The sequence below is a fragment of the Limtongia smithiae genome, assembly GCF_038497785.1.
Source record: "Limtongia smithiae strain NRRL Y-17922 unplaced genomic scaffold V1518scaffold_1, whole genome shotgun sequence".
Lineage (NCBI taxonomy): Eukaryota > Fungi > Ascomycota > Lipomycetes > Lipomycetales > Lipomycetaceae > Limtongia > Limtongia smithiae.
In genome coordinates this window covers 1442860-1458991 of record NW_027117622.1, presented here as the reverse complement: position 1 = coordinate 1458991, position 16132 = coordinate 1442860, and the positions used below count along the sequence as shown (strand labels likewise).

The 16132-nt window shown below is 51.4% G+C and overlaps 7 protein-coding genes across 7 annotated transcripts; 5 read left to right on the top strand and 2 right to left on the bottom strand.

Moving 5' to 3' along the window:
- Positions 1 to 442: 442 nt before the first annotated feature.
- Positions 443 to 1997, top strand: V1518DRAFT_403194 (pyridoxal phosphate-dependent transferase; the record flags this gene model as incomplete). Its single annotated transcript, XM_066901861.1, has 4 exons — positions 443 to 635; positions 699 to 1039; positions 1089 to 1530; positions 1585 to 1997. 4 exons carry the CDS (start codon positions 443 to 445, stop codon positions 1995 to 1997), a joined length of 1389 nt encoding a protein of 462 aa, XP_066762246.1.
- A 143-nt stretch (positions 1998 to 2140) lies between these two features.
- Positions 2141 to 3442, top strand: V1518DRAFT_37524 (ubiE/COQ5 methyltransferase family-domain-containing protein). The gene is made up of 3 exons (XM_066901495.1): positions 2141 to 2497; positions 2553 to 2855; positions 2917 to 3442. The coding sequence occupies exons 1-3, from the start codon at positions 2284 to 2286 to the stop codon at positions 3339 to 3341; spliced, it is 942 nt and encodes a 313-aa protein (XP_066762245.1). The 5' UTR covers positions 2141 to 2283; the 3' UTR covers positions 3342 to 3442.
- A 2470-nt stretch (positions 3443 to 5912) lies between these two features.
- Positions 5913 to 8107, top strand: V1518DRAFT_409709 (ATP-utilizing phosphoenolpyruvate carboxykinase). The gene is made up of 2 exons (XM_066902429.1): positions 5913 to 6052; positions 6108 to 8107. Exons 1-2 carry the CDS (start codon positions 5969 to 5971, stop codon positions 7683 to 7685), a joined length of 1662 nt encoding a protein of 553 aa, XP_066762244.1. The 5' UTR covers positions 5913 to 5968; the 3' UTR covers positions 7686 to 8107.
- V1518DRAFT_409707 (S-adenosyl-L-methionine-dependent methyltransferase) lies at positions 8108 to 9083 on the top strand. The gene has a single exon (XM_066902428.1). It carries the CDS (start codon positions 8165 to 8167, stop codon positions 9041 to 9043), a length of 879 nt encoding a protein of 292 aa, XP_066762243.1. The 5' UTR covers positions 8108 to 8164; the 3' UTR covers positions 9044 to 9083.
- V1518DRAFT_409705 (uncharacterized protein) lies at positions 9035 to 10843 on the bottom strand. Its single transcript, XM_066902427.1, has 4 exons — positions 10562 to 10843; positions 10153 to 10501; positions 9600 to 10092; positions 9035 to 9544 (listed from the first exon to the last, which is right to left on the bottom strand). Exons 1-4 carry the CDS (start codon positions 10674 to 10676, stop codon positions 9101 to 9103), a joined length of 1401 nt encoding a protein of 466 aa, XP_066762242.1. The 5' UTR covers positions 10677 to 10843; the 3' UTR covers positions 9035 to 9100.
- A 6-nt stretch (positions 10844 to 10849) lies between these two features.
- On the top strand, positions 10850 to 12561 carry V1518DRAFT_430748 (uncharacterized protein). The gene is made up of 2 exons (XM_066906178.1): positions 10850 to 11610; positions 11661 to 12561. The coding sequence occupies exons 1-2, from the start codon at positions 11006 to 11008 to the stop codon at positions 12316 to 12318; spliced, it is 1263 nt and encodes a 420-aa protein (XP_066762241.1). The 5' UTR covers positions 10850 to 11005; the 3' UTR covers positions 12319 to 12561.
- On the bottom strand, positions 12367 to 16074 carry V1518DRAFT_409701 (P-loop containing nucleoside triphosphate hydrolase protein). Its single transcript, XM_066902426.1, has 3 exons — positions 14240 to 16074; positions 13572 to 14186; positions 12367 to 13523 (listed from the first exon to the last, which is right to left on the bottom strand). The coding sequence occupies exons 1-3, from the start codon at positions 15905 to 15907 to the stop codon at positions 12567 to 12569; spliced, it is 3240 nt and encodes a 1079-aa protein (XP_066762240.1). The 5' UTR covers positions 15908 to 16074; the 3' UTR covers positions 12367 to 12566.
- Positions 16075 to 16132: the final 58 nt, after the last annotated feature.

The window sequence follows — 16132 nt, the reverse complement described above, 5'->3', positions numbered from 1 at the left end:
GGCTAGTTAACGCGTCGACAAGCTCGCGCGGTTCACGCGAGTAGCTCAAAACAATTGGGATATCCGCAGAAACCTTATCCAGCTGTGCCGAAGGCAAAGCACGCGTGTCTTGTACAACTACAAATTATAAACACCGCGTCAACCCCCCCCTTATCACTTGATAAACCAAAAATGCTACGTACAGCCTTGGATTTTCTACTGTAATTCGAAGCTCCGAATTTATGCTGGAGCTGAAACCTTGGCTCCGAGCCAGCACACTGTCAAGCGAGAGTCAGCCCCTGAAAAGTACTGGTTGACTCAGCGGTCATGTCAGCAAACCTAATTTCGTCCCTCGCCCCGCGAGTGTACAGCAACTGTGCGGCCAAGCGCGGCGCGCACCTCATTAGAAACTCTTGACTGGTATATCGGTCGGTGCCTGGCAGAACGCGCAGCGGCTAGCAATATGATGATCGTCACAGCTCGTCCTGGTGGTCGCTATGGTCAAGCTGTGTCTAGAAGTCTTTCGGCGTACCGACGTGGCTATGCTGCAAAAATCAGCTTGGATAGAGCCACTGCCAAACAGTTCGACAGCGAAGATGTAGTCGCAGGAGCACGGAACCTATTTCTGATCCCCACGAGAGCGGAGATTACAGCAAGTATGTGCAAACTGCAAACTGGTTGTTGTTGTTGAATGTTTTCATAAGCTCATAGATTGTCAGATGCGAATATCACAGATCCAAATTCTTCATCCATATACTTTGCCGGCAACTCTCTTGGTCTGCAGCCTAAACGCACTCGTGAACTACTCTCCGAAGAGCTTGACATTTGGGCCAAAAATGGTGTACACGGTCATTTTCGTCACTCCTTTGGCCGGCCATGGATGACCATTGATGAAACTGTGACTGGAATATCAGCAGCGATTGTTGGCGCAAGAGTTGAAGAGGTAGCTGTGATGACTACTCTCACAACGAATCTGCATCTACTGCTGTCCGCCTTTTATAGACCGGAGGGAAAGCGGACCAAGATTATTATCGAAGAGAAAGCATTTCCAAGTGATCATGTGCGTCTCACCTTGCTTAGCGCGCTGAGCATGACTAACATCATGATAGTACGCAGTTGAATCACAAATTATGATGCACGGTTATAATGTTGACGAAACGCTGGTGACTATCAAGCCATCAAACGCTGATTCCACGGTTTCCAAGTCGCATGTTTTGGATGTCATATCTGAGCACGCAGATACTGCTGCGGTGGTTCTTCTCCCGGGAATCCAGTACTATACCGGACAGGCCTTCGATATCAAGGAGATCACATCATATGCCAAGAGCCTCGGAATAGTGGTTGGTTGGGACCTGGCTCACGCGGTTGGCAATTTGCAGTTGAGTTTGCATGACTGGAATGTCGATTTTGCAGTATGGTGCTCGTATAAGTACTTGAACTCTGGGCCAGGTGGCATCGGTGGGTTGTTCGTTCATGAACATAATTTTGACAAGCCAAGACTGGTGGGATGGTGGGCACATGATAAAAAGACGAGATTCTTGATGAATAACAGTAAGTTTTCACTATGTTCCTCATTGATACTTGACTAGTGGCTAACAACACCAGAATTTGCTCCCTCAAAAGGTGCCTCTGCATTTCAGCTTTCGAATCCCTCGGTTCTTGACACGGTATCTCTTCTCGGCTCGCTTGAAGTGTTCGACAAATACCCGGTATCGATTTTGAGAGCAAAGTCTTTGGCTTTGACTGGTTATCTCGAATCATTGTTATTGGCTCGGTTCCCAGACAAGCCATTCGCTATTATTACGCCATCAGATCCGGATCAACGTGGTGCACAACTAAGTTTGCTGTTTAAGACAGGTTTGATGGAAAAAGTCAATCACTACTTGACGAATAATGGAATTACCTGTGACGAGAGAAGGCCAGATGTGATCAGGGTTGCGCCGGCGCCGTTGTATAATACCTTTGAGGAAGTTTGGGTGTTTGTAGACCAGTTGCGGACAGCGATAGATGCAGTATAAGACGAGTATCAACTAACAAGAAGTTTAAAATGGTTACAGTCAAGAATGATGCTAGTGGCTTGATCCGTATCGCGATGTCATATTTAGAAACTAAGAACGGCTACGACCGCTCAGCATGTTGCTCTTCTTGGAGGCTCTGCTCCCGAAAATTTTGACGTTTCACCACATCTCGGAGGATCAAAGCTGCAGCTGAGCCGCACAGTTCCGCCCAAGTCGTGAGCAGCCTCTTCTCAGGTCATCACGGCCATTAACCTAGTTTCAGCCTTCGCACTAGCCAACTCCAGTAATGATGCCATTGAGGACCGGGAGAGCGCAGGGACTTTTGCGGGAGCTGGGAAGGACACATCTCCAACAGCTGCGTTGCTTATCAAGCGCAGCTCCACGATGGAATACACAAGTAGGGCCAGCAACTCCGGCGTCGGGCAACCACGTGGGCGATGCATCGAAGACTACGCACTTTGGATTTAGGGATGTACCGGAAGCAAGGAAAGAGGAACTGGGTATGTGATTGTTTTGAAAGCGGAGAATGCCTTGCACAAATCTAAAATCACCAAGTTCATGAGGTGTTCTCATCCGTTGCGAGCTCTTACGATGTCATGAACGATGTCATGTCCATGGGTATTCACCGATTATGGAAAGACCATTTCGTGTCGAAACTCGATCCCGGATGCCATCCCGGCGGCAAGCCTCTCTCAATTCTCGATGTTGCGGGTGGCACCGGAGATATTGCATTCCGCATGCTGGATTGGGCCGCGGAGGTGCACAATGATCACCAAAGCAAGGTTCTGGTGGTAGACATCAACGAGGATATGCTGAAGGAGGGAGAAAAACGATCATTGAGCACTAAATACGCTGATGGTATGTTCGCGAGGTCTTGAAGAGTTTCAAACATGCAAGAACTAACAGACGACCCTGGTAGGCTCCCGCTTGGCTTTTAAGGTGCAGAACGCGGAGATTCTAGATGCAGTTGCGGATAATTCTCAGGATTTATATACAGTCGCGTTCGGCATTCGGAACTTTACCGATATTCCCGCTGCTCTGCGAACTGCGCACCGGGTTTTGAAGCCGGGTGGTGTGTTTGCATGCTTGGAGTTCAGCAAAGTGAATGTCGGTTTGCTTGACTTCATATACCAGAAATACTCGTTTGGAGTGATCCCACTCATGGGCCAGCTAGTTGCGGCGGATTACGACTCCTATCAGTATTTGGTCGAGAGCATTGCGAAATTCCCCAGCCAGGAGAAATTTGCACGCATGATTCAAGATGCGGGATTTGAAATCTCGGGCTCAGGATATGAAGATCTGACGTTTGGCGTTGCGGCAATCCACACGGGCGTGAAAGTATAGAGCCGAGGAGATGCAGAGTTGTACATAGCTCGAATAGCTGCGAGAACGAGATATTCAACCGTATCGTAAATTAGGTCAAGAGACATGTGCTAACTAGTTTACACAAACCAACGACGAGTCCCTGAGTTGGGTGCTCGCCAAGTCTGACACGACTGAAAGAGAGCCGTTCTGCCGCGTCATTTAACAGATCCGGTGGCATGTCATGGGTGATGAGCTCTACCTGCAACTAGCGACTTGCGGTGGACCAGCGAGCAAGCCCAAAGCCAGACTTGCATTAGTACGTCGCGGCAACTGTGAACAGACAAGTTTGGCAAGGTTGCAGACCGCTGGCTGGCTGCACGATGAGCCAGGGCCCAAGAGCGTATGGAAATTAAAACTAGAGACTTTCGGTGTTCCGACTTCGGACCCGTTCGCTGAGCAGCGTCACTTCACTCTGGCACCTCACGTAGCAGAGCCGCTTTGCGACCACAGTCAACTTCCATCTCATGCGCTAATAACGCCGCCCGCCAGACTGTCAAATGGTGGCTTGTAGCCGTCTAGACTCTAATGTATGTACTGCAAAGTGACAGTAATTGGAGAGCGTTCACTGGACAAGAATGCACAACGGGATATAGCCGCGATGACCTGAGAAGTGGCTGGAAGTGAGGGCACAGGACCAGTTGCCGAAGAACTGCGCTTACTTCGGCCAGGATCTTGGCAGGACGTTGGGTTAGGTCGAGGGCGGAGTGGCTGGTACCGAATAGGGGTCAACACCGGCCCAAGTCTGAGCCATCTAGGGCGGCAACGGCAGAAGCAGCAGGCAGCCGGAGAGCGGCCGGCGAGTGCGCCGGCCGCGGAAAAAAGGCTACGTCCGAAGCACGCAGCGGCAACTGATTTCGGCTTCTATGGTCGGTTACGGTATTGCTAGGGAGTGTGGCCTACTTTTGCGGGCAATGGGGTTCGGGATCATTCGGAGAGGGAGGAGGAAGGAGTCGGAAAAATACGGGGCGCGGCGAGTGTAAATGTGCGGAGCAGAGGAAGCGGGAAGCAGAGCACACAGGGGCCCAGGTACGGAGAAGGCTGAGCACCCGCCTAAACCAGCGAAATCGCTCTTGGCGTTGGCACCAGCTCAGCGGCACTATGCTGCTTCTGCTCAGCCAAGTGGCTGTGCGGGAAAAGTGCGGGGACACCCGGGCTGCTCCGATTTGTTTTCGCCTGCACGGCAGGAACTCATATGATCCTGAACAGCGCCCGAGAAAGCGCCGACAGATCGAAGCTATGAATGATGCTGGTTGCCAGCAAGAAACACTCATGCGACGGGCGTGCGTTCAAAGCTTCAAACTCCAAAACACGAAAGGCCGCTGAATCATTCTGGCGATGCAGAGGCGGAGACAGTGCATTCGGCAGAAATCGCGTTGAGAAGCCGAGTCTACCCGAAACTGCCCGCGGAAACACCGTTCCCGCTTCGTCGCCTACATGAGTGTATCCTCCGCTATGCAGTGAGAAGTGCGAGTCCTGGATATGGCTTTCGTACAGCGGCAACACACCTCCGTGCGTCAATACAGAGATCCAGCTCGAATTAGTCCTCCCCGCGGTTGACCTTTCTGTTGCATAGACTTGGAGGACGAATCGTGTTCTCTGCAAAGCGATGACCGTACACAGTCGTCCGGGGAGGGCACGCGGGTGATCAGGTGACCAGCAGGTGACCTGCGCGTTCCTTCTGGAATTTGGAAGCCGTCAAGCTTGGCGGTGCATGCACTGCCACGTGCGGCTTGCTCGCGTGTGAGAGTCAGTCTGTGCCACGGCGAATGAGCCTCTGTGGCTGACGGGGTCCGCTCCGGCGATGATCCCCGCATGAAATGCGGAGAGCCAGGCAGTTCCGGAACAAAATGGCCTGAGGGCAAACGCCCGTCTCGCTGCGATCGGTCCACCGCTCCCGCGCCGCGCTGGGCAGGCGGCGTGAGAAGCGGCAGTAGAAAATAGCCGATTCGGAGACCAAGGATTTTTCCGCGCTGCCTGCACAGCGGGCGAGAAAGCAATCGCGCCCGGAAGCACACGAAAACGCAGCTCCGGATCTTTTTCGTACGATGCCGGTGTCGCTCTGGGCACGCGCGCTTCTAACCCCACATCCTCGCAAGTGGCCCAAGACACCCGAGCCACACTCAGCCACACCTGCCCGTGCCGTCCCAAACCGGCGCCGCAGCCCCGTCGACCCGTACCCGGCGCGTAGTGCTGCTCGCGGCTCCGCGCGCTCTTCCGACAGCGTGCGGAGACGGAGAGGAAGGCTGGCAGACGCCGTGTGTTCCTGCGTTGCTGCTGCTGCTGCTGCTGCTGCTGCTGCTGAGCAAAGACTCGTAGTGCGCAGACTGGCGACAGCAGAGATCGGGCAGATCCGGCTCCAGAGTCGCGGGTGCGGGGGGAGGGAGAGAGCAAAGGCGGGGTGCCGGCGTCGACAGAAGCACCGGAAGGCGTGAACAGGAAAACGACCCGGCCCCTCCAGCGTCGGTCTCCGCGCACCCACGACGGGATGCTCTCTTCGCGCCAGTCGCTTCTATATAAGTCGGCCGCTTCCCCGCTCTCAAGCCTGTCCCTTTGACTTTGTGCCTCTGACTTCGTAACCCGCGATCTCGCAGCCTCCCCTTCTCACCATGTCTACCGTCAACAAGACCAACCTCTACCCCAACGGCGTCAAGCCAAACCCGACTGAGGTCGAGGATCATTTGTACTCTGTTGTACGTTCCTATCTGGCAAGCTTTCGGTTAATTGTTTCTCACATTCTTCAATCAGGCGCATATCGACTACAACAAGCTCACGATCCAGCACAACCCTTCCGTTCCTTCGCTCTATGAGGACGCGCTTGTGTACGAGTCCGGCTCCGCCATCTCTTCTGCTGGCGCTCTCGTCGCCTCTTCTGGCTCCAAGACTGGCCGATCGCCTAAGGACAAGCGCCTCGTCGATGAGCCCACTTCCACCGACGATGTCTGGTGGGGACCCGTCAACACCAAGCTTTCCCCCGAGGTGTGGAAGATTAACCGCGAGCGTGCGATCGATTTCCTGAACACTCACTCTCGTCTCTACGTCATCGACGCTTTCGCCGGCTGGGATCCCGAATACCGGATCAAAGTCCGTGTTGTCTGCGCTCGTGCCTACCACGCTCTGTTCATGCGGAATATGCTTATCCGTCCGACCAAGGAGGAGCTGAAGACTTTCGGTCGCCCTGACTTCACCATCTACAACGCGGGTGCTTTCCCTGCCAACAGATTCACTAGCGGTATGACGTCTAGCACTACTGTTGACATCAACTTCCAGGAGAAGGAGATGGTTATCCTTGGCACAGAGTACGCTGGTGAGATGAAGAAGGGTGTCTTGACTGTGATGTTCTACCTCATGCCGGTCAAGCACGGTGTCCTCACCCTACACTCTTCTTGCAATGAGGGCGCCGACGGTGACGTTACCCTCTTCTTTGGTCTCTCCGGAACCGGCAAGACCACCCTTTCTGCTGATCCGGCACGTCTGCTGATCGGTGACGACGAGCACTGCTGGTCCGACCACGGTGTCTTCAACGTTGAGGGTGGTTGCTACGCTAAGTGCCTTGACCTTTCGGTCGAGAAGGAGCCTGATATTTTCAACGCCATTCGCTTCGGTTCCGTTCTCGAGAATGTTGTGTTCGATCCTATTTCCCGTGAGGTCGACTACAACGACGCGACGCTTACCGAGAACACCCGCTGCGCGTATCCCATCGAGTACATTCCCAACGCCAAGATCCCCTGCTTGTCGTACAACCACCCCACTAACATCGTTCTCCTCACCTGCGACGCTCGTGGTGTTCTTCCCCCGATCTCGCTTCTCACAAATGAGCAGGTCATGTACCACTTCATTTCCGGCTACACCTCTAAGATGGCCGGTACCGAGGACGGTATCACTGAGCCGCAGGCGACTTTCTCTGCTTGCTTCGGCCAGCCTTTCTTGGTTCTCCACCCCATGCGCTACGCTCAAATGCTCTCGGACAAGATGAACGAACACAATGCTAAGGCTTGGCTCCTGAACACTGGTTGGACTGGCAAGTCTGCGTCTAAGGGCGGTTCTCGATGCCCGCTCAAGTACACTCGTGCTATCCTGGACGCTATTCACTCTGGAGAGCTTGCCAAGGTCGAATACGAGAAGTTTGACGTCTTCAACCTCTACGTTCCTAAGACCTGCCCTAATGTTCCATCCGAGATCCTCAACCCGGCCACCAGCTGGGCCGATGGTCCCGCAGACTTCGCTCTCGAGGTTGGAAAGCTCGGCACTCTCTTCGCGGAGAACTTCACTAAGTATCAGGATGGTTGCAGCAAGGAAGTTATCGCTGCCGGCCCTTCGCTCTAAGCGTCGCCATAATTGGTGAAGGGGGTGGTCTATGGTTTTGATTTTGTTTCTGCATGCGTTTCATATTTTGCTTTGTACACTCTTTCATTGGTTGCGGTTTATTTTTGTAATCAGCTCTGTTTTTCATGGGTGTTTTAAAAGAAGAACTCGGAAATAGGCTTGGGCATTGTTATTTTTAATTTTAAAGGAAATAACTCATGCAAAATAACTCCTCAGTTTAATAATCACTCTTTCTACTTCCTACTATCATGCTGTGTTTGCTAAGTCTTGGGTTGCAGGTTTGAATTAAATTGACGAGACTTTTGGCGATATGTCTGGCGGTTAGGGAGGTCAAGTACATGAGCAGAGACGCACATCAAGTTGTGACGTTGGGATCGATATGACATGCGGCGCAACAGATAACAGCTGGCCTACATTAGCGATTAGCTCCATCGTCGTCGTATCATCGACCTTGCCACTTTCACCACCACTTCAATAATATGTCTGCAAGATTCTGCAGGACAGGCGTCTCGCGCATTGCGCATCGCATGCTGTCTACAGCAATCCCGGACGCAGCCGCGACAGTGCATCCGACCTCGCTATCCGCGTTCGACTCGAACCACGATCTGTACGACCAGTTTCGACCAACGCATTATGCGCCGGCCGTCGACAAGCTTATAGCTTCAATGGCGCTTCCCGCCAAAGGCGCAAGTGTTGTTGACCTTGCCAGCGGTACGGGCAAGTTCACTGCGCTGTTGCGGAACCGCGGGTTTGACCTGAGCGCTGTGGAGATATCCGACGGCATGCTCAAGACGTTCCGCGAAAAGCTGCCCGACGTTCCCGCGTTCAAAGGTAGCAGCTACGAGATCCCATTCCCGAGCGGGTCGCTTGATGCTCTCTTCTGCGCACAAGCATTCCACTGGTTTGCTGACATGGCGTCGCTCCGCGAGATGCACCGCGTGCTCAAGCCGGGCACAGGCAAACTTGCGCTGATCTGGAATTACGAACCTGAACCTGAGCATAATGAGAAGTGGCAACTCGAAGTCGCGGAGGAGTGCTGGCAGTATGATCTTGACTTGCCGCAATTTCGGCGCATGAATTGGCAGGATGTGTTTGAGACTTCAGAAGCCGGAGAGCAATTCCAGACGCCGCTGGAGAAGGGCAAAGTGTACTGGAGCTACAAGATTCGTCCACAGGACGTATACAAGCTGTGGCTTACTAAAAGCTATATTACAAGACTGGACAAGTCAGAGAAAGCGAAGGTCAAGAACCGAATCGATCAGATCTTGACGAAAGATGCGACGCATTTAGTGGATGACCAAGGATTTTTGGATTTAAAAATGGGTGTATACTACACATGGACAACCAGGAAGAACTAAAAAGGGGATAATAATTGGCTAATAAATTTTTTTCTATTTATTTTGCTCTAAAATGTTCTAATCTGAGGAAATCAGATTCCGGAAAACCTTTCTAAACCTATACACCCCGTATGAAGCCGCACCTACAAGCCCGAGACCGGTACCAATACAAAGTCCAGAGAACATTTTGCCTTGCCACATGCTCCGGCGAAGCGCAATGCTATACGGCGTGCTTGAAAAGCTAACCATATTGTACAGAGTACGAATTTGCAACTGCGGAACGTATTTGTACAGTAACTCCTCCGTGGTCTTGCGCGCGAGATAAAGTCTTGAGGTCACCGTCGACCGCATCTCGACGTAGTTCGCCATTGCAAGGTCGGAAATGGCGAACAAATCCGCTTTCCGTGTTGTCGTGTATTGCGACAGCGCTGTGGTCATGGAATTGGTAGTCCTAATTAGCTCGAACAGACGCTGCACGTCCTCAAATCCGCAGTTCATACCCTGACCGTAGAATGGCACCATCTAACAACTGATAAGCTAATACCCTCGCGAGACGGGATGATAGGAAATTACATACTGCGTGTGCGGCATCGCCTATCAGAATACATCGATCCAAGTAATGATAAGGTGAGCATTTGACAGACATCAGCGACCCTTTCGGGTTCTGAAAAAATTGCTTCACGAGGTTTTCCTCGCCGATCAAAGGCACGACGTCGGGGAAATACGACTTGAAAAAATCAACCACGTCAAGGGGATACACTATATCATCGAAGTTTGCCTGTGGCATGAACAACGTGCCGGTGAAGCTCTTGTCATCGCCGATGTTTGCGAGACTCATCAACATGAACGTTTTGCGTGGCCAGATATGCAAGTGGTGTGGGTCGAGTGGGTAAGTCTCCTCTTTCGTACTCGGCACATGTGCTGGCGGAATCGATATCTCGCACCATAATGTGTCGATGTATTTTTGCTCAAAGTCGACGCGAGCGACGCGCATCAGCTGCCGACGTACCGCGGAGTGCGCACCATCAGCGCCAACGACTAGGTCGGCTCGCACGTCTACTTCTCCGTCCCTGAAAAGAGTATCAGTATACTGTGATTCACGTATGTACTCGCAAAGATATGCTGCTCACGCGGTCATAAACTTCAATTGCCGAGAGTGGAAGTCGCACTGCATGAGCTGATGCCCAAAATGAATCTTCACTTTCCCACCACTTGACTTCTCGGCCTCTTCAAGCAACACATTGTTGAGCCAGCCCCGGTCTACCGCATTTATATGCTCGCCATGAACATCATACGCCTGTGACGTCAATCGCCCGTGGCGGTCATGGATCATCCTGCCGTAAACAGGTACTACATGCTTCATAACCATATTTGCTAGTCCGGGTGACGCGCCGCGAAGACCTTCAATACCGCGGTGAGAGAGCGCAAGATTGATAGACTTTCCGGTAGATGCCGTAGTCCGCTGCTCCAGACGCGGATCTGCATCTCGTCAGCATCTGCGTACGCGATGGCAGCCTGACATCCTGTGTGCTAGCATACCTGTCCGCAGGTCGTACACGTTGACTTCCCATCCGTCGTGCGCAAAGTATAGCGCAGCTAAAGCACCAACAGGGCCACCACCCACTATAGCAACTGACTTGGCCTGCAGTGTCATGTTGTACGGAACCGCCGAGGTTGGAGGTGCTAGAGCTAGGGCCAAAGGTTACCCCAACGGTGCCGCTGTAGACGATGGGAAAGAAGTTTGTGGTAATAATAGTCATGGGGTGCATGTTACGGACAACTTTACCTAATAAGCAGTGAGAAAGTTCTTGCCGGAGATCCATAATACTCTGCTCTACACCGCCATGGTGGGATCGAAGTTCACAACTTCGCACAAACTCCCAACACAAACTACATGGAGAGCGTTGCCAGCTCCCCGCAGTAACCAAGAGACCATGCATCGATCGCGGCCTTGATTGACCGTACACAGCATCACCAATTAACATGTCAGAGAGCCAATTTTTGTTACCGGCCCTGCGCGGGGCTGGCACTGCTACCGCGGCGCATGTGGTATCGGATGTGCCGCCACTGTACTTCACCGTGATCCAGGACGCGACCTCGTCCACCGCCGCCACAGCCGTTGCAGAGTCGACTAACTTTTCAGCCGGTGCGAGCCAGTCACGATCTCGCACGCTACATCCTCGGGTGCATTATATCTTTAACGACGACGTTGAGGACATGGATTACATGTCTCCTTTTCTAGCGGCCGCAGCTTCGTCCGAAGATGGCGTCGATAGACGCTCATTGATCATCGACTTCGCTGAGGACGCAACTACAATTGTCGGTGCCACATCACTGTCGCCAGACTGGCAGGTTACAAAAGCTGAGATCTCGAGTCTTGCCATGCGCGCAAACTCAGGTTCACACCGCGGCAGCGATATCGGCAAAATGCTTACGATAGAAGGTGTGGGGTCAAGCGTCTTCAACAGAAAGGTTGTGTCGTCGTCCGTGTATGGGCAGAGGAGGTCAGGGGTTCCTCATGACGCTGGGCTCAATGTCGAAGACGAATTGGCTGGCGCGTCTGCGTATTCCGAGCTCTTCTACCAAACGTATGTGGAGGTCGTGTGCACTGAGGAGGAATTCTACTGACACTGCATAGAAATATCCGATTAAAAAGCTTAATTGACGATTCTCCGCCTCAACAATATTCTGATCTTCTCGAGCAACTCCAATCCGCATTACCACAATCCAAAACGAGCGCAGCCGAGCCAGAATCTGCAGCTGAACCCTCCGCCGTACCATCATCACACATGCAACGCCAAACTTCTACCAACCCATATGGTCTACAAAGCACATTCATGCAGCAATCGATAAGAGCACTCGCAACACCCACCTCGCCACGTCAAGACTCACTGCCGCTGCTCCGTTCTCGACTTGCCGCGTCATCACACATTGGTGCCCATTCAGGGCACCGTCTTTCCGATTCTGAGTCAAAATCTGAGGACGACGAGGAAGACGAGAACGAGCTGGCAGAACGGGAGGCTAGAGAAGAGGAGGAGCGGCCGATTTTTGCTGGAGTCGTCAACGATACTGAGTCTTCCCCTAAAGCTAGTGAAACTGAAGTGGCGACAATTACCCCGTTAAGGGACGAGCACGGGAGTACGGAAGACGATTTAACGCATGATATGGCAAATACTACATTAGAGCCTGACGGCGCTGTAGTATCGCTTCAACACAGTCAGCCACAAGATGCCCTCCCCGAGAGCGCTATCGAAGAGAGTGATTCACCGTCACAGACATTCACTCATGACGCGTAGTACTGATTCTTCACGGGTCCTCAATGACTTCTCACGTTTAACTGATTGGCATTTCTATATCACGCAGCTCGTGTCGCGTTCTCTATGTCAGGCGTTAATTGAATTAATTTGCATATTTGCTGCGCTGTGCATAGCACTCTGCTTTACTTGGTACATCACATCTGATCACACACAATACTAGAGTCATTGGTATTATCTGAAATTGAAAGCGCACATCTTTAATATAAAAGCACATGTCAACACACGATTTAACTGACTACTCCCGGCAATTCTCCACTCTGTTCTTGGTGGTAGTGAATAGTTCTCGGCAAGCTTGTAGGCGTGTTGTACACCTTTGTTTTCTTCGGGGTCTGCCCAGTCGGCATGTACTCCTGCATGCGCAAGTTCATGAGAGAGTCCCTCAACTCTACCAACTCGCCTGTACTCGTTCGGCCGTATTCGTGAGTTCTCGACATGCCAGCCTCCAGAACCTTGAACGATTCGTCCACGTATGTATGCAGCGCATGGCCTGTATCTTCCACAGTCTTGTTTGCAGCTGGCAAGGTGTTTCTCACCGCCTGATTCATGGCCGTCAAGGCCATCGTATGCTTCGCGTAATGCATTTCGTTCTGTTCCTTTGCGCGAACGACAAATCCGTCCAACACCTGCATTTGCGTTCCGAGGTTCTCCTTCTGCGAATCGACAATCTTAACAGACTCGGCGTGAATTGCGCGGGTGCAAGTCTGCAACATGTCGCCCTGCTGCTCTGCTTGACGATATGATTCTATAATCTGCTGCTTGATACGATCCTTATTTTGTAGCATTGCCTGCTGAAACTCGGACTGATCATTGAGCCACCCAGAAACACCTGAAACAAAGTCATGACCAGCTGTGTCCAATGATGTCTTTGAGACCAGAAACTCGTTGTGCATCTCCTGAGAACGGCCAGCGAACCGCTGTTGCTGCGCGCTAAATGCCACTTCCAAAAGTTCGTTAACCTGGGAAATAAGTGCTGTCTTCTCCTGTTCTCTCAGCTTTGCTTCCTCTTCAGCCATCTGGAGCACGGAGTGTGCGCCGTTATCGAATGCGGCCGATGCATTTGAAGAAGCGAGTAGAAGTGCCTCATGAAACCGTTCGATCGCGGCATTCTGACTATGCAGATGCTTCTGTACATCATCAAATATGCTCTTGAAATCGCGACCAAGCCTGTTGTATGCCGTTGAAGTCTATGAAGTGTTAATGATCCTCTCATAGCCATTATAAATAGAACTAACCTGGCTTTGAAACACTTCGAGCTGATTGAGTAATTCCTGAGAAATTTTTTCGGTAGTCGTACCGAGGCCGCTTAGGCCCTCGCCGACTTTGCTTTTGATATCTTCTCTCAGCACTTTGATATCGTCCAAAACGGTATTCATATCAGCCTTGGATCCACACAGTTCCTTCGAGATCTGCTTCTCCTGCTCTGTGTTTTGCGCAAGACAGTTTTCCAAAGACTTGTAAACGCTTCCCAGTTTTGCAGTCTCCTCAACAAGCATCGTTCGCATCTGTTCGGACATCGACTCGAACAATTTGGTTTGATCAGTCGTATACTTGAGAGCCATATCTTCGATCTGTTTGGATGCGCTGAAGAGGTTCCGTTGTGACTGCAAAAACATATTCCGGTTATCGACATCCAATTTTGCCCTTTTGTCGATCGCGCTGTTCAGATTGCTCACGTCGCTTGATGCCTCCTTTACCGTAGCAATAAGAGCTTCCGCTGTTCTGCCAAGCTCGAATTCCGTGGCTTCGTATGAATGTCGTAGAGATTGCTCGTCTCGCAGGTCCTGCTGTGCACTTACAAGATTTTTCTCCGCTGAATGCAAGCTTGTTCGCGTGTTCGCTAGTTCTTTCTGTACGACCGTTATTACAAATCATGCGCGTCCCCAGCAACTTATTTACTGACCTGAGTGATTTCGAGCTCCTTTCTGGTTTCCAATGTGGACTTCATGCTGAGCTCGATTTGCTCTCTAGTCGTCCGCAGCTGAGTCTCCATGACCTCGATTTTCCGTTGCTGTTCCTCGACTCGCACTCTCCGACTCTCATTCTCCTCAGTAATCTCTTGGTATGACTCAGCGGAAATGTAAACTCCGTTCTTTTGTCGGCATGCCATAAGATCCGCCTTTAACCGCTCAATCTCGTTAATATACTCCTTAATCAACGTCTTCTTGGACATGACCTGGTTGAGTTGCGGCTTGTTTCTAATATTCTTTGCCCTGCTGGCATAGTCTAGCGTGCTGATAGTTTCTTCCAAATTCATCTTCGCTGGACTGATCGTTGCGATAATACAAGTCTTTGTACGACCGCCGAGAGAGTCTTGCAACAGCCGAGTGAGCTTCGATTCACGGTAGGGAATATGAGATGACCGATCGACAAGAGCGTTGATGACTCGGCCAAGTGTGAGCAAACTCTGGTTGATCATTCCAGCTTCTCTAGCACGCTTGTTCTCGGCGCCGGATCGACTGATGTTCTCAGAACCTGCAAGATCAACGAGGTTAAGCTTTCCGATACGAACAAACTCCTCACCACCGCCGGTCATCTCCTTGACGTGCACAGTCACTGTAAACACGGAATGTGAACGAGATGACAGATCGTTGCATTTTGTAGCCGCAACTTGGCGCTTGATAGAACCGTCCTGGAGAATTTTCAGACCTTCAGCAGCGGTCTTGATGAAGGACTCCTCCATACCCTGGATGATGATTCCCTTCTTGCTGGAGTCTTCGAAAATTTTGACCTTTTTGTCGTCCTCCTTAGAAATCAAATCTCGCAGTTCTTCGTTGTAAAGCTCAATAAAGGAGCACTTGACAGAATATTCAGACTGCTCTGTTTCGAGTGCGAGAAATAGTCTGTACAGCACACGCGGAATAATGCCGGCATGGTTCGCAAAAATGCCAAAGTTCTCTGACACATCTCCAGACATCGTGTATGTTTTACCGGTACCAGTCTGCCCATATGCAAAAATGGTACAATTGTAGCCAGCCAACGCCTCTTCAAGAATAGGTGCGACGACTTCGTCGTACACCATAGCTTGATCAGCTTCCGGGCCGAACACATGGTCAAACGAATAGGTCTTGTTGCTGTGAGCCAAAGGACCAGTTTGCACTGTAACTTCCTTACGACTAGGCGCAGATGCCACAATAACGCCGCTATTCTCGCGAATCTCCCGATCGTTTCGACCACGACAACGAACGACGACTTGAATGTTCGTTTCTTTGTTAGTCGCGGGAGCATCATTGTCGTGTCGTGCCGGTCGAGCTGTTTCAGTACTCCTGTTCGATGCGCTTGACGATGGTCGCGAGAAAGTTTGGCGAGCCGATTCAAATTGTGATATTTGCTTCTCAGTTTTTCCTCCGTTAACCGTAGAAGGAGACTGATTCTCCGTTCGTCGTGTCTTAGCGGTAACTGAGGCGAGCGATTGAGATGCCTCGCGACCTGCTGATGGCGTGATCTCAGAGAGACGATTGAGTCTTGATGATGAAGACGACGATAGAGGAATAATTGATGGTGGTCGCATGCTGTTGGATCGTTTAGGCACCGATAGCAGAGAGTTGGACTGCTTTCCAGGTAAAGCCATTGTTGAGAGTCCGGCTGGTCCGCACCGTATAAATTGATCGTTCCCGCTGAGTGAGGGACAACGAGATTGAGAGAGGCGTTAGAAAGTCGAGGGGAATTTCGCCGCGTTCAAACATCTAGGTCGCGTTTCGTTGTTGATGCCTGAGCCGCACGTAAACATCGCTCTCGTTGATGCGGCAACGGCAGAAACGCAACAGGGCGTGATACTTTACTTCTTAACTACTAC